The sequence below is a fragment of the Nuphar pumila genome, chromosome 15 (assembly GCF_984573655.1).
Source record: "Nuphar pumila chromosome 15, dmNupPumi1.hap1.1, whole genome shotgun sequence".
Lineage (NCBI taxonomy): Eukaryota > Viridiplantae > Streptophyta > Magnoliopsida > Nymphaeales > Nymphaeaceae > Nuphar > Nuphar pumila.
Window position 1 is genome coordinate 9,146,616 of NC_143263.1, and position 25,198 is coordinate 9,171,813.

The 25,198-nt window shown below is 38.8% G+C and overlaps 2 protein-coding genes across 2 annotated transcripts; one reads left to right on the forward strand and one right to left on the reverse strand.

The window, feature by feature from the left end:
- The first annotated feature begins 12,237 nt into the window (after window positions 1-12,237).
- On the forward strand, window positions 12,238-13,709 carry LOC149814402 (uncharacterized protein At5g39865-like). Its single transcript, XM_089989901.1, has one exon. It carries the CDS (start codon window positions 12,378-12,380, stop codon window positions 13,449-13,451), a length of 1,074 nt encoding a protein of 357 aa, XP_089846027.1. The 5' UTR covers window positions 12,238-12,377; the 3' UTR covers window positions 13,452-13,709.
- Window positions 13,710-14,196: 487 nt separating this feature from the next.
- Window positions 14,197-24,523, reverse strand: LOC149814403 (putative ADP-ribosylation factor GTPase-activating protein AGD11). The gene is made up of 9 exons (XM_089989792.1): window positions 24,429-24,523; window positions 24,222-24,296; window positions 21,357-21,441; window positions 19,698-19,773; window positions 17,873-18,036; window positions 17,561-17,792; window positions 17,028-17,144; window positions 16,781-16,876; window positions 14,197-14,518 (listed from the first exon to the last, which is right to left on the reverse strand). The coding sequence occupies exons 2-9, from the start codon at window positions 24,262-24,264 to the stop codon at window positions 14,237-14,239; spliced, it is 1,095 nt and encodes a 364-aa protein (XP_089845918.1). The 5' UTR covers window positions 24,265-24,296; window positions 24,429-24,523; the 3' UTR covers window positions 14,197-14,236.
- Between the last annotated feature and the right edge of the window lie 675 nt (window positions 24,524-25,198).

Sequence of the window (25,198 nt, forward strand, 5' to 3'; positions counted from 1 at the left end):
TCGCTGCTCAGTTTTGTGAAGCCTTTGCTGAGCGGTTCCAAAATTCATTGCTCGCCCACTTGTCGCACATGCCCTTCCAATAATCTCTCCTGACAGTAGGAGGCCCATGGCCCTTCCACTGCAGTGGATCATCTATCCCACTAGCTGATTTTTTTGCTGCAGTATTCATATTGTGCAGCATGTCGGAAAAACGATTGGCAGTCACCTTCTGCCATACTACATTCGCGTCTTTCTTTGCATTTGTAGTCGTGAAGCGATGAAAAACCTACAAATACATTCAGAAAGTTAGCACACATAAATATAAAAAACTTCTTGTTATGATAAATGATTACATACCATGAATGAGGAAATTAATCTGTCCAACACCTCTCTTGGGTACTCTTTTCATTGCGCTACCGGTTCTGGAAGATAATGCAGTAATGACTTCATAATTCCTCATATTACTTCTTGATGCTCAAACCTCGCACTGCACATGAAAATATACGCATTAACAATCGACTATCAATATACACTTTTTATAAGTTAAATATTGGACAAGTGACAATGAAATACTTACGGTCGACCATCGATATATACTATTTGAATTACTTGCCGTGGGTCACACTGAGAAGACCCTACATCCGGCGTAAGTGGGTCATGTGCAGGCGAAACAACACCTACAGAACAATGAGTTATAAATTTACACAATGTATATTTCAACTAATCAAGTATATAATTATTTAAATGATATATCTATCGAAGGAGCCCGTAAAGATGAAGGCTCAGACTGGCTACCACTGGGTGCTCGACGAGTGTGTCCTCCACGAACCATATTCTAACAAATAAAAATGTACTAGCAATATATTCAAATATTGCAATACATTTCAATATATTCAAATCAATACAATACATTTCAATACATTCAAATCAAATTAAAAAAAACTTCATGCAAGACATTCAAACATTGCAATACATTTCAAAATGTTCAAATCAATACAATACATTTCAATACATTTTAATCATTCAGATCAAATTGAAAAAAACTTTATGCAAGACATTCAAACATCGCAATACATTTCAATATATTCAAATCAATACAATATATTTCAATACATTTTAATCATTTAGATCAAATTAAAAAAAACTTCATGCAAGACATTCAAACATTGTAATACATTTCAATATATTCAAATCAATACAATACATTTTAATACATTCTAATCATTCAGATCAAATTGAAAAAAACTTCATGCAAGACATTCAAACATTGTAATACATTTCAATATATTCAAATCAATACAATACATTTCAATACATTCTAATCATTCAGATCAAATTGAAAAAAACTGTATGCAAGACATTCAAACATTGCAATACATTCAAATAATTCTAACACATTACATGTGCATTCAATTCATAACTCTATACCTATCGAACATACATAATCAATTCAAAAAATATCTGAGACATGCAATACATTCAAACATTTCAATACATTTCAATATATTCAAATCACATGCAATAGATTGCAATACATTCAAATCATTCAGATCATTTAGGTATGTATTACAAGATGTATTTCACTAGCTCGTGAATGATTCATCATCACTTGTCTGACTTTCATACTCTTCTTCTTCCTCCTCCTCCTCTTTGTCATTATCTTCTTCTTCTTCATTTAGCGTTCATCCACTTTGTATATCATTTGGATCACATTCTTCCATGCATGTGCCATCAGACAATGGAGATATGACATGCATACTATGTGCGACATCATGACCATAAGAGAAGTCATACATATCATCTGATTGATAGTAATCATCCTCTTCAGCAATCTTGTCTTCTTATAACTGATCATACTCGGGGTATAGTTTAGACTTCACCTTACAAACTGCCCACCATTCATTTTTATCTGACTTCCTTGTACTCGGATATGAAGTATAATAAACATGTTGAGCTTGCGAAGCTAATATGAATGGTTCATATGTTCCAAACCTTGATTTATGATTTACCTTCATAATGCCTGAGACTTTGTCGACTCTTGTTGTTGTGGGATCAAACCATTGACACTTGAATAAAGTTAAGCTATTATTTATGCCTAAGTAAGTCAACTCCATTATTTCTTCTATAACACCATAGTAGTCATGTTCGTTTTCACCGTAGTTGCTACCCATGACGCACACGTCACTATTCATCATTAACTTGTTGACACCGTAGTCTTTTGTATGAAATCGATAACCATTTACGATGTACCTGTTGTAACATTGCAAAACTTTAGACATGCCATTTTATAAATCACATATTCTTTTATCTTTAACATCACCATGGTGGACCTACAAGCATAAACAATGACTATGATCACGACAAATTAAGTATCTTATTGTTGTATAAAGGAAAAGAATGTATACAATCGTCCTTACCAACTCTTTCAACCATGCCACAAAATTATTTTTATGTTCTTTCTGTACTTCTGCATCAGTGAGTTATGAAAGTTTTCTTCGCAACTCCAGATCAAATCGTCTGTACTTAACATAAACTTTTTTTATCGAACCATGTATGCACGTATAGAACTTAGTGTTACGTATTAAGTATACTTACTCGATGTATGAGTCGATTGCTGAGCAATTAAAATGGATGTATATTTGTGTTGTATCTTGCTCTCGATTTTTCAAGAGTTTTGACCGGCAACTGCCAAATGCATGCCCAAGTGGTTGAAATATAGACAATTTGTTAGTTATAGTTAATTGTTCTCCATCATCATTACGAGGTGGGCATGTGTAACATGTTGGAATGTGAGTTTCAAAGTACATAGAGGAGAAATTTGAAATCTCTTCTAAGGTGTATGTCTCACAAATAGAACCCTCTACTCTTGCTTTATTCCGAACCTTTTTTTGAGGTCAAACATGCATCTGTCAATAATATACATCTCGGTTTACAATAAATTTCTCAATAGCATTGCACAAGTCCACCAACCCTAAGTTCATATCGCAAATGTATGATCACATGTTTCATAACATCAAAAAATGTTGGTGAAAATATCTTCTCTAGCTGACAAATAATAGTTACGACAGATTCCTCGAGATTCTTTACCTCATATACTACAACTTCTGTTGCGCACAATGTTCTAAAAAATCTACTCAACTCGGACAATACCCCCTATATAGGTTTGTCTAACATATCATGGAATGCTAGGGGTATCAACCGTTGCATAATGACATGACAATCATGGCTCTTCAACCCATATAATTGTCCATCGTCTATCTTCACAGCCCAAGCAATGTTAGAAACGTAGCCGTCTGAAAATCTCAATTGTCTAAACCATTGACATACAAGCTTTACTTGATCTGGTCCAAGCATATACCTTGTCTTTGGTTTGAGTATTTTGCCATTATACTCTTTGAGTTCTAATTCTGATCTTTTACATACCACTTTTAAATCCATAAGTGCCTTCAGATTTTCCTTTCACATTCATTACTGTATTAAACACATTATGGAACACATTTTTCTCTACATGCATGACATCCAAATTATGTCATATCAATAAGGTTGACCAATATGGTAGTTTCTAAAATATAGATTTCTTTGTCCAATTGTGATCCTTCCCAAATCCAATAAAGGGCGTTGGCATACGGGCATCTGTCAGTCCACATTGAAAGTATCGCAATCTTCTTAAAATCTCTATGCTAGACAACCTTGTTGGTGGACTTTCCATTTCAGTTGTGCCTGCTCGAAACACATTCTTTTGTCGTCGGAATGGATGATCGCTGGGTAGAAATCGACGGTGACAATCAAACCAACACGGCTTCCTTTCATGTGTCAATCTAAATGATTTTGTATCCTCCATGCAGTACGAACATGCTAACCTCCCATGTGTACTCCAACCAGATAACATGTCATATGCAGGGAAGTCACTGATTGTCCATAGAACAGAAGCCTTCATATTGAAGTTTTGTTTTTTATAGGCATCGTATGTGAAAACACCGTCATCCCATAATATTTTTAGTTCATCAATCAATTACCTCAAATATACATCGAGATTTTGGCCCAAAAACGTCGGACCAGGGATCAATAAAGACAAAAAAAGATTTTGACGCTTCATACACAAGTTTGGAGGTAGGTTGTTTGGGGTGACAAATATCAGCCAACACGAGTATGTGGTTGATCTACCCCCAAATGGATTAAATCCATCTGTACATAAACCTAGCTTAACATTTCTCACTTCCAAAGTGAAGTTCTGGTGAGTATGATCAAAGTGCCTCCAAGCTTCTGCGTCAACAGGATGTGTGATCTTGTCTTCAACATGTCGAACTTTATTTGCATGTCATATCATTTGTTTAGCTGTCCTTGAAGACATATAAAGACATTGCAATCTAGGGGTGAGAGGAAAGTAGCAAAGTGACTTATATGACATTTTTTTTTACCTTGTGCTATCATTTCCCTTTGTCTTTGGCTTGAACCGAGGATGTCCACATGATGGACATGATCTGTTATTTTCTTGATCTTTGAAATACAACATGCAGTGATTGGGACAAGCATCTATCTTTTGATACCTCATACCTAGAGCATTGACCATAACCTTCGCACGGTAGAGATTTTGTGGCAATTTCTCATCTTTGGGCAACATACTTTTTACAATAGAGCACAAACGGTCAAAACATGAATGACTCAAATTAAACTCGGACTTCAAATTCAGTAGTTAAAGAACTGTAGACAAGATAGTGTGACTCTTACAACCATTCCACAGTGGTTCATCAGCATCTCTAAGTAAGTTATAAAATGTACTAGCTGCATCGTTTGTTGATTCTTTCTCTACCCCAGTTGGTGCATCACTCTGTCCCACAACAGAACCCATTTTTGGTCCTGCAACATCAAATATCAAATCCACATATGGATTATCGTGCACCACATCCACCAGTGCATCAAAATTATTCCAAAATTCTTCACTATGAAGCATCAAATTTTGATAACCACTAACAAAACCCTTCATGTATAGGTGATGTCTAACGCCATGAGGTTCTACAAATCGATTATTCTTACATATCGTGCAGAGGCATCTGATCCGATCGGTGGGATCCACTGTACTGACACTTGCCGTTGCGAATTCAATAAAACTGTCAACACCATCCATATATTCATGTGACACCTCATTATCAACTATCCTATGATACATTCATTCACGGTTTGCAGTCATTTTGTCTTATAATGGTACAGATATTATCATCACCAGTTAAAAGAAAATCTTAATAATACGTAGATTTTCGTGTGCAATACACCATCACATCATATTTATACACATCAAGAGGATATTTAAAAATTTGAAATCACATTATATATAAGGATATATTCATTTGAACAAAAAATTCATGATACAATTCCACATGGAAGGCATAATCAAATGAAAAATAACTGTGTGCAAGTATGGATACAAAAACATCAAACATTGCAATACATTCAAATCATTCATATCAAAACATATATCAAACATGTACCTGCAGCAAACACACTCCAATATTTCACTAACTACAACCATGCTGAGTATAAAATCAGTACTCAAAAAATAAGAACACTTTTACTAATACATTAAAATCATGCTCAGCATGATCTCCAAACTTCATCAAAACAGTCATAGATGTCCACAAATATGTGAGTGTGTGAATAGAAAAGTGTTGCATCCAATAAATTAAATAACATGTGATGCGCTTCCATCACTTACTCACCATGGGTATTTACCCGATTTTGCATTGCATTTTTAGCCACATGTGATGCTTAGTACTAAGCATCGAGTGTTTTTGGCTCAATAACGTACTTGTGAAGCACAAATATACAGTACAATACAGGGAGGTGGGTTGGGGGGTTACCTGCGAGGTCGTCGGAGATGGGATAAAAGCGTCAGTGATGTTCGGAACACGAGCGAAAAAGAGGGGGAAAGGGGATGTCTGGACGGGGGTGTCGGCCTAGGTCAGGTGCGCGGTGAAAGAGGCTCGGCAAGGCTGCCGGAGAGGGGGGGGGGGGCGACAGGAGGCGGGAAGGGGGGCAAGAGGAGGCGAAAAGGGGGCGGAGGGCTGGGGGTTGATAGGCGGCAGGAAGGGGGGCCAAGGGAAGGCGGGCTGGGGGGCGAGAGGAGGCAGGAAGGGGGGCAGCGACTCAGGGGTCGACAAGCGGCGGGAAGGGGGCCGACGGGCTGAGGGGCAAGAGGAGGGGGGAATGGGGGGCGGGAGGAGGCGGGAAGGGGGGCGACGGGTAGGGGGTCGACAGGTGGTGGGAAGGGGGACGGCGGGTCTGCGGTCGACAGGCGACGGGAAGGTGGGCGACGGCCGGTTGGCCGGGGGCCGACGGGAGGCGAGAAGGGGGTGGGCCGGGAGTCGATAGCGGCGGGCAGTGGGGGCGACGGCTGGCAGGCCATGGGGCAACAGGAGGTCGGTCGGAGGCCGACGGGAGGAGGGCCGGAGGCGACTGGGGGGGGGGGCGACGGGAGGCGGGATCGGGAGACGCAACGGAGAGGAAACAAAAAAGAGAAAGAAAGGAGAAAAAATTAGGGATTTACAAGAAAATTCGCGACGGATTCACGATGGCCAAATTCTGTCGCTAAGTCGTCGCTATTTGGCGACGACTCAACGAGCAATGACTTAGCGATGAAATAGGTTTGACGTTGATCCATCGCTAAGCTGTAATGGATATGGCGACGAAATAAAATTCATTGTTAATCTGTCGCAACATTGCGATGAATTAGCGATAGAATATTTTTTGTCGCTAAAATAAAAAATAAATGATATTTTAGCGACGAATATCATTCTCTCGCTAATCCCGACGATACTTTACGACAATTTTGTTCTGTCGCAAATGTCCGTTGCTAAATAAGGTTTTTCTTGTAGTGATATGTATATATAGATATAAATAAAATACAAATAATATAAAAAAGGGGGCAAAAAGTGTTTATCAGTATTAAGTTAAGAACACAATATTTTTAAATAAGTAGTATTTTGAAAATATCATGCTTTCTTGGAATAATATCATCACTTTTTTTAATTTAGAACATGAAGAAACCACACTCGGCACAAAGACCAGATCGTGCTGACTCAGCCTGCCATACCTACAGTCATCATTTCAGTTGCTTAAAACTCCAAGGCTAGGACTCCTGCCCCCAAGCCTATGCTGCTCGTCTAGCAGTCAAAGCCCCACCCCACTACGCCAACCCCCCCTTTCTGAGCAATAATATCATCACTTGAAAACATAAAATTAGAGATTTTTGTGACTATGAGTTGCACCTCGTTCACCTGAATGATTTAACCATGGCCGAACCAAGTCTCAAAAGAATAGCAACCTGAAGATGCTTATATACCATGAAAAGTTCTAAACTTATTGATTGACTTAGAGCCCAATGAACCCTAGAGAGTAGCTGACCTTGTTCATTTCTTTTTCCTTCTTGAAGTGTATGAAAAAAACCTAGCATTGACCACAGCATCTATGTGAGTAATGGTAGGCTGCAAGGTCCAGATCCATAATGTAACTTGAATTGATTGCATTTAATGAAAGAATAGATTTTGAGCAAAGGGCTGTGAATGCATTTTCCATGATTGGTTCACATCATAATAACTGCAAGATTGTGGAATAATCCCCAATAAGATTCAAGTGAAAAACAAAAAGTTCAAAAAGACAATTATTTTACTTTACTTTTTTTAGGAAAGCTCAACAATTTAAACGAATTAAAAAAAATGTAACAGATACTAATGATGAAAATGAAAATAAAATATTCAATCTGATTTAAGAGAGTTCATATCGCTGACCCCAATTGTTTTGGGATGAAGGCGTAGTTGTTGTTGTTGTTGTAATCTGATTTAAGAGAGTTTGCAGACAAAAAAACTTAAATATTGCAATAGCTGAGCATTGAAAATGTGGCAGATCACAATTTTTTCCTGGAGTTTTACGCTGCCGGCACGATGAGTATGGCACCCTGAGCCAGCGCGACCAGGTCTTCGTGCCCGGTGCGGTTTCTTCGGGTTATAAATCAAAAAAAAAAAATTTGATGAAATCTGTCACCATGAGTTGAATTTGGGCAGTAGGGCTTTACTTATCCAGCTAGCATGTTCTACGGTGTGTAAACAAGGGGGTTTCACCATAAAGCGGATCAGGTCAGGGGTCCCTTTGATGCCGTTCATCTATGATGATAAATTGCATCAACCGACTATTGGTTAATAACTTATGTTTCATATGGGCCCCACAAAAATGTTGAGCACCGTTGATGCTTGGGATGAACAGCATCAACCTTTCCAAAAAATGGACGGCTGAGGCATAAAGGGACCCCATCGCCTTATCGCCGGGGAGACATGACTTTATCCGCACTTTCACTACAAAGACAGAGAAAGCTGGGGCTAGGCAGACCCCTACCAGTTATACAACCATATACCATTGAGATTCGAACTTGCAACGTCCCGACACAAAATAAATATAATTTTATAATATAAAATACGTAGGAAGTGAGTGGGAATGACAGGAAGAAAGAGAAACTTTAAGGAAGCATAAGGGAATCAATTTGGGAAACGAAGAGGAGCAGGCTTCCTACTAAAAGGAATTATATTTTAGAAGCTGATTTTCTAAAACTTCTCCTTTGTGGAAAGAGAGGAGTTTCCCACTTTTGAAGCCAGCTTCCAAAAAAATGACTTTTCCCATATAAACAAGAAGCTTTCGGTAACTATGATTTGATCTTTAAAATTCAATTGCACAAATTGTTTCAAAATTTGCTTTTGGAACCATTTTTTTTTTCTTCGACAGAGAAAGCTGAGGTTAAGCAGACTCTTACCAGTTATACAACCATACCATTGTGATTCGAACTTGCAACCTCCCAACACAAGGTGACGTGCACTAACCTTAAGGGGCCATTTGAATCGCTGTCTCGCTCTGTTTGTGGGACGCCTGCCGCGTGGAGCCCACGTTCATCCTCAAGCCCATGCCAACACAGGACGTGGGGATGGCAGGACAGTGCATCCAGCAGTTAGCGTTTTGCTGTCCCAAAGTGTTCTACCCTCACCCTGGAACAGAGGAGGACATGACCAGACAGGACAATTTAAAAATAAATGAATGAATAAATAAATACGTGTTTTTTGACCTTGTAGTGCTGTCTGCAGACAGGATAGAACTGGACACCTTGTGCGTGTCCTTGTCCTCCCTTGTTCGCAAATCAAAGGCACCCTTATGTGGTAGGGACACTGATACGTGTCATGAAAATGAGTACGATTTTTCATTTTTTACATAAAATATATATTATTAGGAAGTATTGGTCAATTATTTTTTTAGAAACAAAATTGTTGAATGTATCATGGTGTGTCACAATATTGTTGGATGTATCATGGTATATCACATGGCAGTTGTCCACGTGTCATGTTGCGAGACAGGATAAACTGTACTCGGATCCAAAGAAAACTTTTTCCAACTACCCTTTTCATAACTTTACATGGGAAAAGTTAATTGCGTGGAAACCTTTTTCCAACACCACACTAATCTAGAACCGGTAAAAACAATGTACTACCTGGACAGGATTCTGCCTTCCCAGGTCAAACTCAAGTGGTTCTCTTATGTGCTTTGTTTTTTGACAAGGTTAGGGTTGTAGTTCTGGCTGTATTGACTGCATCCTATGGTGTAACTGGTTATTCTTTACTTTGGTACCAAATTGATTATTGGGCAATCAAAGCTATTTCTGTAGAGTTATTACATGAAAGTGCTAGCATGGGTCAATCCACTTTGACCCATTTTTATATTTTACATACTTTTATTAACCAATAATTTGATTAATTAATTATATCATTTGACCAATTCAATTGTAACTCCTTGGGTTAAATTTAAAATATGCGAGTAAGAGCAAGAATAATAAAAAAGAATGTTCTTTCTTTTTAGGATCCTTATTTTGGTTTGGGTTTCAAAAAAAAATTAACTGGTGATGAATATGAATTGGGAACAATAATCAATATAATATAAAAGAAAAGAAAAGAAAAAGAAAAAAAACTCATCCAACAGGGACCGCACATTGGCTGGCCTTCTGTTTGTAAAACCTTTTGAGGTCTCTCCTACCCAAGTGAGAGTACACTCTGCTTCTACCTTGCAGCAAGGGATACCACTTGTGGGTTTCAAACTTGACTTCCTGTCAACTTGGTGACATTCACACATCACACCTACCAGATGGAGCAGGAGCTCTTGTGGGCCTTTTATGTGCATTTAAATGTTAGGATCACAAAAGCTAATTTTATATTCATGTATCTCTAGCTTGACCTCCCTTCTTCCATTGGGTCAGAGATTCATGGATTTATATTGGAAAATGAATCTCAAATTCTCATTTTAAGGTTGATCTATGTAATTGAAATGCAAGGCATTCAAGACTACATTCTTGCAAAATCTGAACCCACACTCATGACCCAACTTGAGGATGCAAAAGGATCCAATCAAACATTGGCTAATCAGATTCAAAGTCAAATTTCAATTTGGAGGGAAATGGTATATGATCGAATTAGGTTTTTTTTTACATGTGTTCCCATAGATATTTATCAAATTTCAAACTTAAAGCTAATTCGAATCGTATTATTAATCGAATTGAACTTGCTTTACCAAGTTTGATTGATGAAAATCATATTTGATTAGATGGGATGCAAATCCTATCCGTTCACATCCCTTCCCAACCGAGTTCCTAGTGCAGTTAGAAGTCGGACACAAAGATACACGTTTTTTTTAGCAACAATTTGTTGGAAAAACCAATGGGGGGCTCCCCTTGTGTGGCAGGAGCAGTTAGTGCATGTCACCTTGTGTTGGGAAGTTGCAAGTTCAAATCCCTATGGTATACTTCTGTAACTGGTAGTGGTCTGCCTAACCCCACCTTTCTCTGTCTAAAAAAACAATTTGTTGAAAAAAAATTTGTTGAACGTGTCATGGTGTGTCGCAATATTGATGGATGTATCATGGCATAACACATGGCAGTTGTCTGGGTGTCATGTTGTTCCACCCAAACAAGGACCCAATAGTGTATCTAGGGCTGTCAATGGGTCGGGTGAGGGTTGACCTGGACCTGCCCACATAACTAATAACTAGATTCGGATTCAGGTTTGGATTTTGTCGTGTCACAGAAATAGAATCCCATATCATTTTTTTGTGATGTGGGTTTCTATTTTTGTGACCGACATTAGGCCAAAAGTACCCACTTAGTTCTAAACTCAAGTGGCTCTCTTATGTGTGTGTATTTTTAGGATAAGCTAAGAAAAAAACCTTTCATCACTGACTGCAGATTGGCTGGCCTCGGGTTGGTGAAACCTCAAAGTCTCCCTACTGACCGGGAAGTACACCCACGAAGCCTTGCAGTAAGGGATGCTCTTTTGGGTTTCAAACTTGTGACGTCGGTCAACTTGGTGACATTCACAAGTCACCCCTACCAGCTGAGCATAACCCTTGTTGGCCTCTTATGTGGATTTGAAAGATTGGATCTCAAAAGTGTAATTTGAGATTCATGCACCTCTTGCATGACTTCCTTTCTTCCATTGGGTTAGAGATCCATGGATATGAATCTCAAATCCTCATTTTAAGGTAGATCGAGCGTATTTGCTTGCAAAATCCGAATTCACATTCATGACCCAACCGAAGAATGTAAAAGGATCTGAGTAGGTTTACTATTTTTACTAGATCTGGTCCAATTGAATATTTGAAAGTCCTATTTGGATTTGGATGGAAAATGATAGAATCAGCTTTTTATGTATATTCATATTCAGATACTCACAAATAAAATCTCAAAGCTAATTTCAATTTTATTATTAACTCAAGACTTGCTTTTACCAAATCTGATATAAGATGCAAATTCTATCAGATAGGAATTTCCCAGTTTGGTTTGGTACACAAAGACACAGAACGGCAATTTAATCATTTCAACAACCTCACTTTGTTTAGTTTTCTGTTAGTATCATCCATTAAATTAATCAAAAGTTGTCATCATTCCCAACAAACTTTCCTCATTCAAATCCAACGTTTCTGAGAGAGAAAGATTGTGGTTGTGCGTGTGATTTTAGAGAGAGAAACTAACCAGCAAAAGTTTCTTTGTAGAAAAAGAGTTACTGATTCTAGAGAGAGAAAGTGACAACTAGTGAAAGAAACTGTATTCACCACTATCAGGAAAGGCATCCTTTTTAGAGAGAGAGAGAGTGTGGCCTGTAGTGAGAGAAACTTCTTGCTGATCTTCCATTCTCAAATCAAACCACTGCAGCCAATCTTTTCCCTGCAAATGCAAGATCCCCACACACCAAAAAACTCTTAACTCTAATTTCACCCATAATCCCCTCACATTTGTATTGTCCCACAAGGCTACAGAAGAACCAGAAGAAAAAGCGTGAAGAAGAGAGCAACTCAGAGCCAGAGGAGGCTCAAAAAGTACAGAAATGGGGTGCACCACCTCCAGGGAATCCCGCTTCATAGGTGCGACGACAACCGAGCCAGGTCACGAGTTCGAATCCCACCACCCCCATTACCAACAGCAACAACAGCAAGGCCTCCCCCTCCCTCCCTTCTCGCGGGCGCATTCCCTCCCTCTGGCTGTCCACCACCCACCGCAGAGGAAGGGCGACTCCTACCACGTCGTCGCCCTCACCTCCTCCACATACGGCTCCCTCGTCCTCGACTCGCCGGCCGACGCTGACGCCGCCTCGCTGCCGGAGAACATCGACGCCCGGGAGCTCATGCAGGATCTCGATGATTTGCCTGATTCGGTCTCGAGCGATGTGGTCGAGAAGAAATCCCTCGGCCGGTCTGTCAGTCTCCATCATGATATCAGCAGCGTTGTCGATAAGAGTCAAGCGGCTGGCTGTCCCAAGCCGCTCTGGATGCATCTTTCCGATGAATCCACAAGCCCGGAGGCTACCGTCGTCTCGAGTTTCAGGCAAGCGACGGTGAAGACCGACGTGGGTTTCAAAGACTCCAGCCAGATGAAGCCGGCGGTCGCGGCGATCCCCAGCTCGAAGGTCTTGCCGGTTGATAAGGCGCCACCGTCGCCGCCTCAGGGGGGCGAGGGGAAGATCGTGGTGTATTTCACGAGCCTTCGGGGGATCAGGAAGACGTACGAGGATTGCTGCACGGTACTTTCGATTCTCAGGGGGTTTAGGGTTTGTGTGGACGAGCGGGACGTTTCGATGGATTCGGCATACCGGAAGGAGTTGCAAAACGCGTTTGGCGGCAGCGTTGCGCTCCCGCAAGTGTTCGTCGAGGGAAGGTGTGTTGGGGGAGTGGAGGAGGTGAGGCATCTTCACGAGATCGGAGAATTGGGGAAGATCCTGCAGGATTTTCCGGTGCGAGAGATTGGGGACGTCTGCGGGATGTGCGGCGATGCGAGGTTCGTGCCCTGCGAGAATTGCCATGGCAGCAGGAAGGTTTATGAGGAAGATGATGGGTGTGTGCTGAGACGGTGCTTGGAGTGCAACGAAAACGGATTGATCAGGTGCCCAATGTGTTCTTACTGACTTCAAGAATGAACAAAATGTTGAATGCTACAATGATGATGAAGATGGTGATGATGGTGGCAGCGAAATGATCGGAAAGGAAAGATGGGTATGCAGTTTTTCTTTGTTGTTTCTGTGCATAATTGTATACTTGATAATTTTCGGGTTCGAATTCAAAGAGTGGTATTCGAATTGAAATTGGGGTTGGCTCGAATGTAAAAATTTCCGTTGGGTTTGTGTTACGTAATTCTTGTTACGGGGTTCTTTCTCTAATGTAATAAAGTTCAGATTTCTATTTATGGATTGAATATGGTGAGAGATGGTGAATTTTTTCAGTATTTTCGTTCTGTTCTTAATTGATTCCTTCTTTGAGTTGACGATGCGATGGTGAGGATCTATTGTGGTGCACATTTTGCATATATCAGATAAGGATGGTGGTGAATGGTGATTGAACTGTAATTTGTATATCCACGGTTCAATTCTTCAATTTATGGTTGAGACAATTGCCACCATCTTTGGCCTAATGACGCTGGACCAAATAACTCTATCTTCTTTGGGGTGTGTTGGAATGTCCCCTATTATCTGGACATGTAGGATAAGATAGGGAATTGCATAGGGAGAATTAGCAAGCCATACCAATTTAGCCCTTTTATCTAGGTAAGTGGTTGTGACCAGGCACAACCGTTAGGGTGTCACCATCAGGCACAGAAAATCAATAGCCGGAACTGCAGGGTTACTAAACTTATGTAAAACCGTCTGAAGCTGATCAATTTAAATATTTTCTTTTTCTTTGAAGGGAAATTGTACTATTGGATGAGTGGAACACACTCAAGTTCAATTTCTAACTCCCCTCGCTCTACATTCTTAAGCTTTAGAGTTATTTCCTGCTTCACCTTTCCATCTACTAATGTTATCTCACTGTCTTTTACAAGACTATTGTCTTCACCGACCCTCCATTTCCCAAGTTGCATCAGTTCTGTTACACCTGAGTTCTCATGTGCTACGGCAGCAGCAACCAGTGGTTGAATGTCCACTTCTGCTTCTCCCATACGATCATCTGTGCTGAAAGTATCCTTGTCATATACTTGCTGCAAGCAGAAGCACATGTTTTAGTCAGTTTTCAGAAGGCAGCATTTTCCAAGTTTAAATCAAGTACAGTTCAGACTCAAAACTAATCAACATCTAAATTCTTAATTCAATATTAGTAAAATCAGGGTATACATGGCTATATCATTCTCTTGGTAGAGTTGGAAGTAGCTTCAGCACATCAATCAAAGAGACCCCATGAGTCTAGCAGGTCATGTTCTATTTTTTACAGAAGTTTGGGTCTTTAAGGTGTCTTGTTAATAGTTAAATAAAAGGAGTTTGGTGAAATCCTCTGTACGTGTAACATAATAAAGAACACAACTGTAAGGACTTTGAACTTTGCCAACGAGGAAACATGTCCAGATGCTTAGGGTCATGTTGGCCTTTCATTCCCGCACTCGACTTCGTCCCAAGGTTTTGCCTGCCATGAAAGAAAGCAAGGCCATTGTTTTCATGCTAGGTTCCTGTTGACTGATCTGTATTTTAAGCCGAATCCAAGGAATAGATCACCAGAACCTTTCGCTTTGACTTTGATTTGATTTTTATTCTAGGAAGCCATGTACTTGTAAGAGTGTTAGAAGTTTGACAGACAGACATTTTTAATGAAGGAAAGGTGATTTGGGCATTGTTTAAAACAAGAGAAAGATGGCCAAGGGATAAAAAGGCTAAATGAATATTAACATTGCTAAAAGCACAAAGGATAGAAAAAGAGTTTGATAAGGACATCGTGGTGCTCACTGCTCCCTATGTAATTCTTTATCTTCTATAATTTTTTCCTCAGATGTTCATGCAAGCGATATGGATGCAAATTGGCTCATCGTTTTTGGTTCTTTCCAAGAAATTCATTAAGTTACAATAAGTTTGTCAAATTCATTGGACGTTTGTACGCTTGTCCAGTCTACATGTCTTCATAAGTGATGCTGTATGCTTGCTTAAGCATAAAAGCAGAAAAAAAAAAGAGAATTGATGAATCTTCCAAGCTGATATTAGCACAAAAAGTGAAGATATACCAACATAAACTTGTCATAGTCATAGAATATTATGATTTTTCCCCAGAGTACAAATTCCTCCCTGTTTATGAGAGTGGTTTGATTTTTCCAAGTAAACAAAATCCAATCAGTTAACTTACCAATTTTGTTAAAACTCGTCCAGTTTGTGTCTTAACAGCTGTCTGTATGCTTATACAAAACAGAAAGAAATAGGGACACAAGTTATGAATCTTTGAAGATGATATTAGTGCAAAAGGTGAAGATATACCAAGTGACTTGTAACCCTCATAGATTGTTTAAATCTTCTATCGACAGTACCAAAGGTTAGATCTTTCTACTGTAAAGTTATCATCTAAAAGCAAATTCTCTTGCAGTACTAGACATGCCAATCGAGTAGCAGGAGCTTGGAAGGTACTGTTCTATAAGACGATGAACATATGGTTCTATCAGCATCCATCTCAACTAAAACCTGAAGCTAGGTACTGTCCTCCTATTTCCAAATCCTAAAAGCTTTCATCCCCATGACCCAAAAGCGTCATGTTCCTCATACTCCACAAAAGCAGACACAATAAAAACCCATAACTATTAACTAATATACAAAAAATAAGGGGAGGGGGAATTAAGGGAGGGAGAAACTCATTCAAGTGAATGACCATTTCCATGCCATCAATCCCTAACTACCATCTAATATACAAAGAAAAAAGGAAAAAAGGAAAAAAGAAAAAGAAAAAATTTAAGAAACTCATTCTAGTGAATGACCATTTCCACGTCATCCTTCATGACAGCAATTTTTACAAGTAATGCAGCTTTTGGGAAAGTAGAATAATATGTGGACATGACAGAAATGATGAGGTATCAAACACAAGAATATCAACATAGATTGGTGGTCATCTTGCAGATAGTGTTAATTGTACATCTACCTAGTTCTGATAAAAGCATAACCATTTTGTCTTAGGCATAAATAAAATGGAAGATACTGGTAGTCTTGGGCATAACCTTACAAATAAAATATTTCTAACTAGTCTAGTCTACACTGAGAAGAAACCACTTATATTGCTATATTACTAAAAAGGCAATGTGAGTGCATAAATAAAATGGAAGATACTGGTAGTCTTGGGCATAAACTTACGGAGAAGATATTGCTCTGGTTTAAACTGAGAAGAACCATTTGTATTGTTCTACTTCTTGGTTATTAACTAAAAAGGCAATATAAGCAATCTATAGTGTACTATTATTCTTTTCGTAGCATTTTTAAGCTGGCCAGAATCATCTTACCAACTTTAGAGGTGGAACAGTGTCTGGTATGGACAGAACAACCTGTTCATTCCAAACTGGGTTCAGACTGCTCTTTATCACACGTGTCTTCAATGTCTGTGACAGTTTATGAAGATTTAAAGCCTTAGGAATGTAGTCCACAATATTTTACTAAAATGAAAAAAAGGAATGCAGTCCATAACTTAGATATTTTCATCAGGTAAACTAAATGAGGATATGTTGATTTTATCTCAATAGAAAGGCTTACTTGGTTTCCCATTGTCAACATGACATATGGATCACTAGACACCATATCCCGAATAGCCAAGTTTGTTCCTCGAATAACATTTACCTTAATGAGCCCTACAAATTCAACCATGCCCATCTGCAACCAGAGATAAAAAGCTAAGATTAGAATGTCCAGAAATTAATTCAAGAATCATAGAAACATTGAAAAGGGGGCAAAAGGTTGTGGGTCAAGCGCACTATACTGGTCAAACTACTTTTTCTTCTTTTGAGTGTTGCCCAGTTACAGCTAAAGCACCATACCGGGTTGGTAGACCGACCAATACCTGGTTGATCCAGTAGGCTTTGTTGAGCATACCGTGTGAATCCTGATCTCACGGGGAGGTGCAACCAGGCATGGCATATCTTGGACATGATTTTGGCCCATCTTAGACTGAGATCTAAGATGGGTCCTGTCAACCACATTAAACTCAGAGATGAGCCCAGAAATTCAGATCATGCCATGTTTGGATGCACCCGACCAGACCAGACCCCTAGTTACAGCCAAAACCATACCGTTGAGTTTTTTTTTGTGGATTTGTGCTCAGATTCTTTTTTTCTCCAGCTATTTCGGAAATTAATACCAATGCCATGAAAACGACTGCTGTGGTGTTTTTCAACTTGTTTCTTGTCTTGGGATGAGCCTGAGATTCTGCCACTATAAGTGCTTTGTGAAGCTTTAAAGTTACCAGATCCAGAGGAGCTTACTGATTCCTTGGCTACAAATTCTTGCAGCTCATACTTTCTCCTGATTTATGAAAAAAATGGCAGTCTGCATCAGCATATGTGAATTTCTTGCACCAGTCAGCCAAAAAAGATATAATTCACCTAATGTAATCAGTGCGCTCCTTTATTGGAGCTTCTGATCTTGGCTTTGTAAGATCTTCTGGGAGACAGGCTTCATATTTCATATTCACCGCAATATTTCCACCCATGCTAGCTACTAAGTCAACCTGATCATCTGTCCATTCATCCAGTTTCACTGACACAATCTGATGCGGCAGCAATATGCAGCTAGCATAAATATTTTGTTGTGGAACATATAATCTAATAAGATGTCAATGAAACTAACCGCGAAACTTGAGTTGCAGGGGTTCAAAAGGAACTACATCTACAAAATTTTATTTTATGGCTTGAGAAATATCGGGGATAGAGTTTTTCTTTTTCCTTCTTTGGAAGTCAAATACGGGAAAGAGAAACTGAATTCATAGATGAGTTTTTTTTTTGTCTAAACTGTTCTAATTTCATAGCTGTCCAACAAAACTTTTGACGCTATATGCAAAAGTAATGTGGTTGTACCATGGCTACTGTCTGCATGTTTCTCAAGTGATTGAGTGGTTAGACAGAATTCCTAATCAGCAGTTAGAGTGTCATTGATGCATATCGTGTGGTTGTATGTGTGTGTGGTCCAGCAAAAACCAAATATTAGTGGCATTTTTGTGGGTTCATATGTTGGATCCAGTCACTCCAGTGAGAGCCAGACTACAGAATGGTTGTTCGTGGACAACCCTTTTCTTTTTTTAATGATGAGGAACCCACCCGAATCAAGCCCCTTGTTAGTGAAAATAGCTGGATGTGTAAATCTGCACAAATAGCTTTATGTGGTAACCTTCTTATCATCAATCAAAGGTGCCTGACCTCTCATGCAAAGTTCCTGCAAGATTAACCAATTAAATTTCTCCTGTGCAGTTATGCTAGTGCTTGTTCTTATGAGACAAATATAGATGGTTGTGAAACTCAGACTCTAGAGGCATTAGATATAGAAAATTGCAACAATTTCCTTTAGGGTGTGGGACAGATAAGGAATTAAATGAAGAGTTCTCTGCCTCTGATGGTGAGGTGTGAGAATGTCCTGAAATCCATCTATCCGTAGCCTGAAAAATTGTCCTCGTGTGGAAGATCAGTTCAGTAGCAAGTCAGATGTTTAATGTTGACAGAAAATGACACAACATGATTTGTCTCATGCTGAGTGTTTGATGAGGATAGGAGTGGCAGACAAGCCAAGCCTCTCAAGAGTCTTAGGCACAACTAATAAATGAGCCCAGTTTGAACATAGTTTAAGGGTTCCTTCAATAAACAAACTCAAGCTTGAGGTTGAGTGCAGGATCATTAAGAGCTCCAAAAGTTCTCTGAGGGGTTTAAATTTCTTTTATGTATATTTTTTCTATTCCAAAAGTTTACAACAGAATAAAGGTTAATTGTTATGGAACATCCTTCTCACAATAATAGGCCCCAAGTTTGAATTGCATGTTCTTTTCCTTCAGTACTTCTAATAATAAATATTTCCATTTTTGGTTACCGGCTGCTCTCAAGCTTAATCAAGCATAGATAGAGCTTGATTGATTCAAGTTTTGAATAATGGTAGATTTGAGCTCAATCTTAGTACATGCTGTTTTAGGGTGAACTTGATTGAACAAGACTCCAGCTTAGCTTGTGCAGAGCCCAAGGACAAGACTTGAACTAATTTCCACATTGGAAATTGGATTATTTGCACGCTTCAGTATTCTCATACCAAAGAAAAGGTACTTGTACTACGATAATTGATGAATCGAGGACTTTAAGTTACTCAAGGTGTATTCTTTATGTAGTATCACTCACAGATTGTAATAGACAAATGAAATTTAATAACAATTAATGACGATAATATTCAAACCTTTGAGATATGAGCTCCTAAACTCCTGTGAACGCCTGAACACTTGATGCATATGAATGCCCCTGTATTCACTGACCTGAATTCAGCCACTCTAGTGTGTTAGATAGGACTCTTCCTAAAAGATAAATATGCAAAGAATTGCATAACAAAGGAAGTTGAATCTATGTTCAAACAACTAAAGTATGTATCACCATATAAAGAATCATAACATGTCAAGATACGTCTCTTTCCTGAGACTCATAAGCACCATTTATTAGTATTAGCAACTACTCCAAGGTATAAATTATGCCTTACATTATTGTAACTCATGGATGTGAAGGTGCACACACTCACACACAACAACACGCACACACACAGTCATGCTCTTTTGTCACGGCAACTTCTGGGCTCAGAATCTTAATGATATTCATGTAGCCAACTGAAAGACTCCCAAGACTCCCACAATGAAGGTGAAGATGCAAAGATTGCATAATACGTCTTAGATGTTATGTACCAGAGGAATTTTTGAGATTTTTTTTCCTTTCCATGAATAATAAGCCTTTAGGTGTTTTCTAATTAATAATGTAGGCAGATGGATCAAGTATTCCTCTAAACATTGCCACTTTAGGAATGTTTTGTTTCTCGGTTGAGGAGATCAAAGCTTCTACTCCTTGTCCCATCTGTTTTGGAAATATATATATATATATATATATATATATATATATATATATATATATATTCTGTAAATTTGAATACTTTGATTCATATAATTTGCAATCCCTTTGATAGTGTCAACTTGGAATTTGCATGTTGTCGGTCAACTGGTGGCAAGCATTTTCAGTTTTTTTTATGTTATTCCTGTTGTCATTGGCTCCTATATCTGCCTGTTCTTTTTTTTAGTTTGATCAACTGATTAGTTTGTTTATTGTGTTTTTCTTTTAAAATGGAATAATATGTTGACCTCAAGGAAATGTTTTCTCTAGAAACTTGAGAAAAGAATGCTCCAGGTTCAAATGTGATGCCAGTAATGAAAAAAAAGTTCCTTCCAAACATGAACAATATGCAAAATGAGTGAAACGAAAATCACATGATCTGCAGCTTTTGACTGGTTAAGGCCAAATTCAATTGTCGCATGGTACAACTTTTTTCTCCAGTTATAAAATGCATCCATCAGTAGATTATTGCTTGTTTAATTGAATTTGGAAGCTAGAGAACAGTAATGTTTATGGAACCATCAAACGGAACAAATATAGATATATTGATATAGTAACCTTGCTTTTTCATCACATTCTCTTGAAGAAGAAGCTCCATATCACTGGAAGTATATATTATCTCTAGATAGCAAGGAATTGCAAACAGGTGATCATTTTGAATGGACGACATTTCTAAATAAAAACTTCACGGTAAATGATCCAGCAAATGGTGTATAGATTTTGCAACTTTAGCAAAGCACCATGAACATAATAGACATGCAATCAAGCATCTGAAACCCGGTAAATTCCAAACATTTCTGTAAATTTATGGGTAGTATACAAAAGCCATTATGTGAGTGTAAATGGCTTGGAAATAGGCAGTTGAGTTCTTACCGTACTACATGCATAACTAATGAAAGCACAATGGGAACATGTAACAAGCCAATCTCAAAGGATGAGAAAGAAAATCAAATGCTCGGATACATACACCCATTTTGGATTGGGCGAGCCACAATCTGCACAACATCTATTCCCTGGTTGTGATAACAGGTCTTCCAATGTTTGCCAAGAACCTATGAGGCATCCAAGCATACAGGAAAAAATAAATAATAATAATAATAAAACAGCAAAAACAACAAAGATAAGTGTTTAAAAAAAGGGTTAGGACAATAAACTCATCTTCAGATTGGAGAAATATGATCAAGCAGAAAAATTTTGAACTGATCTTTGAAAGAAAATGAACCAAACAGAATAGAATAATGTGTTATGGACAAATTTAGACTGCTTGTAAGCATAAAAATAAATTTGGATACTATACAACATCCATCCTGTTTCCGTACAAAGCAACTAGTGGTCCCATCACATAAGACAGGTGTCAATTTCACGCTGATTGTTTTACATAAGACGTTTTACCCGATCGACTCTTGATCTTGTAAGAGTGGGTTCATGCTCTTAAAAATAAGCTTAACGAGTTGACTGCTGAGCTCAAGCCAATTTGTTTACAATATTGAGTTGAGCTCAATCAAAGCTGCTCGGCTCATCCTGGCTTGTGTAAGCTCATTGACTTGCAACAACTCAAGTTTGAGCCTAAACGAGCCAAGCTTGAACTGCCCAAGCCCTTCACAAGGTAAGGGGTGGACATGGGTCAGGGACCTGATGGGTAGTTGGGTACCTGACCCGAGACAAGCCGGGTTGAGCATCCTTGTGCAGCCCGAAGCCTGGTAAGTGTTAACTGCAGGTTCAACTCGAAGAGAAAAAAATGCCATAGAAGGCCAGACCAGGTGCATTTACCAGTCAGGTTTGAAAGGCCCAACCTGGACGATCTGTAACTCAGCCCGATAAGACCTGAGCCCAGCCTGAACCAACAAGAGTCAGGTAAGGCTTTCAGCAGGCTCAATTCTGAGTCTGGCCGAACAGGCCTCAAAATAGGCCAACCTAGCCCAGCCCGATGTCCACCACTACCCACGGCATTTTCTCCCTCTCCTCAGACCATGTCAAAACTAGTTCTTGAAGATCATATTCTCATGCCATGACATGGTCATATGGATTGATCAGAAGTGTTCTAAAATTTCCAAACACATTGATCAGAAACATGAGTTTTCAAAAGTGCTCAAAAATTTCTAATGTTTTGATTTATGACAGATCACACTATGCCTAGGCTTTAGTAAGGCATATTTGATTACAATATAATATTTGACACTAAAGTTATCTAGGTTTTTTTGGAGCTTATATTGCAGTGAGCTACAGTCTCAAGATTTCTTGAGCAGGTGACATGAAATTGTCGTGTCTCTAGCAGAACCACTCATTTTTAAATGGCAATTCCTATTTTCACCATTTTAGAATTCTTCTCAGCTTTTCTATCCCTCGTTAGGAAGAACCATCTTGAAATTATCTTGGAATCCGAATATTATGCTGTGTAGATGTAAAAACAACCAAAAGGTATACTTGTCCATTTCATGTTCTTGGGTAACATATGAATGGGCCAGAAAATCTGGGTGCCTAAGCAAAAAAGGGTACAGATAACTTTATCCAAGTTTCAATCACCGAAGTGTTCATGAACCCTTTATTTCAAAAAAGAAGGTGCATTACTCATAGCTGCCCTCCTACTTATATGAGGACATCAAACTCGGACCATATTTCCATACACGATATTGGGTGATATGTGGAATATGTGCTTTTCTGATGATCTCATGTGATTTTTGCTTGAACTTTGTAACTTGATTGATGTGTAGCACATCACATTGTTCCCAGTGGATCTACTTATCTTCCTGATGCATGAATTGGTTTATATACAATGAGAACTACAATCATCTGAGCTCACCCAGACTTTAGAACACATGAGATTGAGGTGACATGGTTCGGTCATACGAGGCAAAAAGGAAGAAGCCTCAAGAAGGTTTAAGCATTGGATTTTCCTTTATAGAAGAATTTCATGTTCTTAAATAGAAAGAGATGTCCTCTTCAATGAAAGAACAATAATAGTAGGCACGATCTTCTTCAGAACTTCAATTGAAAAACAATTTCAGGACTCTAAAAACAGAAAGACTGCTGAACATTGGAATAATGATCTAATGTATGATTATGTTCTTAAGCAGTTGGTCTGACTAGCAGCTGTTTTTCTTAGGGCGAACAAATCCTATTAAGACCACATTTTTCTTTCTTAGACTACATTAATCTCCAGAGAACCTAACATACAAGCAGAGTGATCTGTAAGGACTAAAAGGTTCCAACACATTGTGCATGCAACTATGGTCGTTGCATTGTAATATTTTTCACTGGTCTCTAGCAGTAAACAAATTCTACCAACACTGCGTGTTCATCAATTACATAACTTCTACCAACACTGCATGTTCATCAGTTACATGACTTAAATTAAACTCCTCAGCACCTAAACTTCAACGTCCTTCATTCCAACCGATTCATGAACTGCTACTTTATGTACATGTATGCAGATCCATTAAAAACTAACAAAAATATATTGCAACGTGCGTGTCAAACTGTAGGTTTGCCAAAAGTTCGAATTTCATTGCGCAGAAAACCATGGTAATTGAATTGCATTTCCAGCATCAAAGCTATCTAGCTTGACATGAAATTCAGTCCATCACATTCAACACCATCCCTTGTATAAGGCAAGTGATAAAAAACAAGAGCAGGGCAACTAACAAAAACAGGCATCTTGAACAACTAAAACCACACCGTGAAAGCAATTATCAACTCAACCATGTATAATTTGTTCCAATTTGTTGATTTTTTTGTTTCCAATGTCAACATCCTCAACGACTAATTATAAGGAGGAAACAAAAAAACAAAGACTTAAAATCAAATGGGTAACTCTAGAGAATGCAGAAAATACATTGAAGGAGGTCAGCAAGTTGAGTCTCTCCTGGGGCACTCATCTAATCTCTGTCTTGAAACAAATCCTCAAGATCTGCAAATTTCACAACAAAACAGGGATACCCATCATTATTTTCTACATAAAAGGTTGAGATTAATGCATAATTCTCAAAATGGACAAGATGGTATTGCAGATTAAGGAGAGAAAAAACAACAATAACTAAACCTGCACAACTACAGGAGCAAATATGCGTCAAAATTTCTGCCTTTTCTCTTTGTATCGTTTGAAAGGAAAAGTTTGGCGACGTTGATGATGGGGGCGCATCAGACAAAAATTGAAAGAAAGTTTTCTGGCGTGGCTCTCAAAGTCAAACCAGAAATTTCCGTTTCGGATGGACCAACCTTTGCTATTAATAAGCAGGCCCCTTCACGTCTTCAGATTTTGGACAGTCATTTAATACGTACATTTTTCAGAAAAAAAAAATTTACAGATACCTTCTTAACTTTTAACCTAATTTTAGATACCCGATTAACTTTTAAATTTTACACATAAATGCTTGAGTTAAAATAATAACTCTCCAACACACGCCTCCTTTTAATCCAGTAAGCTTCCAATGGTCAAAACATGGTTAAATTAGTCAATTTACTAGATTACCTTTCCCTTCCCTCTTTTACTATTAATCTATTTATAAGTTAGACCAAGGGGTTTGGCGTAGTGGGATGGGGGCGTCGACTGTTAGACGGGCAGTCTAGATTCAAATCCCATGTGCGTTACCCCCTCATAAGCCAAAGCTTGGCCACTCACAGGGATCGAGGGGTGAGCCCTCAGAATTTTATGCCGACATGGACAAAGACCGGCAAGCTCAGCCAGCGCGGCTAGGTCTCTATGCCTGGGGCAGTTTCTTCGAGTAAAATTTAAAAATCTATTTATAAGTTATTTTTGAACAAAATCAGGGTCTCTCTCTACAGTGCCAAACTTGAATAGTATGCTGATTG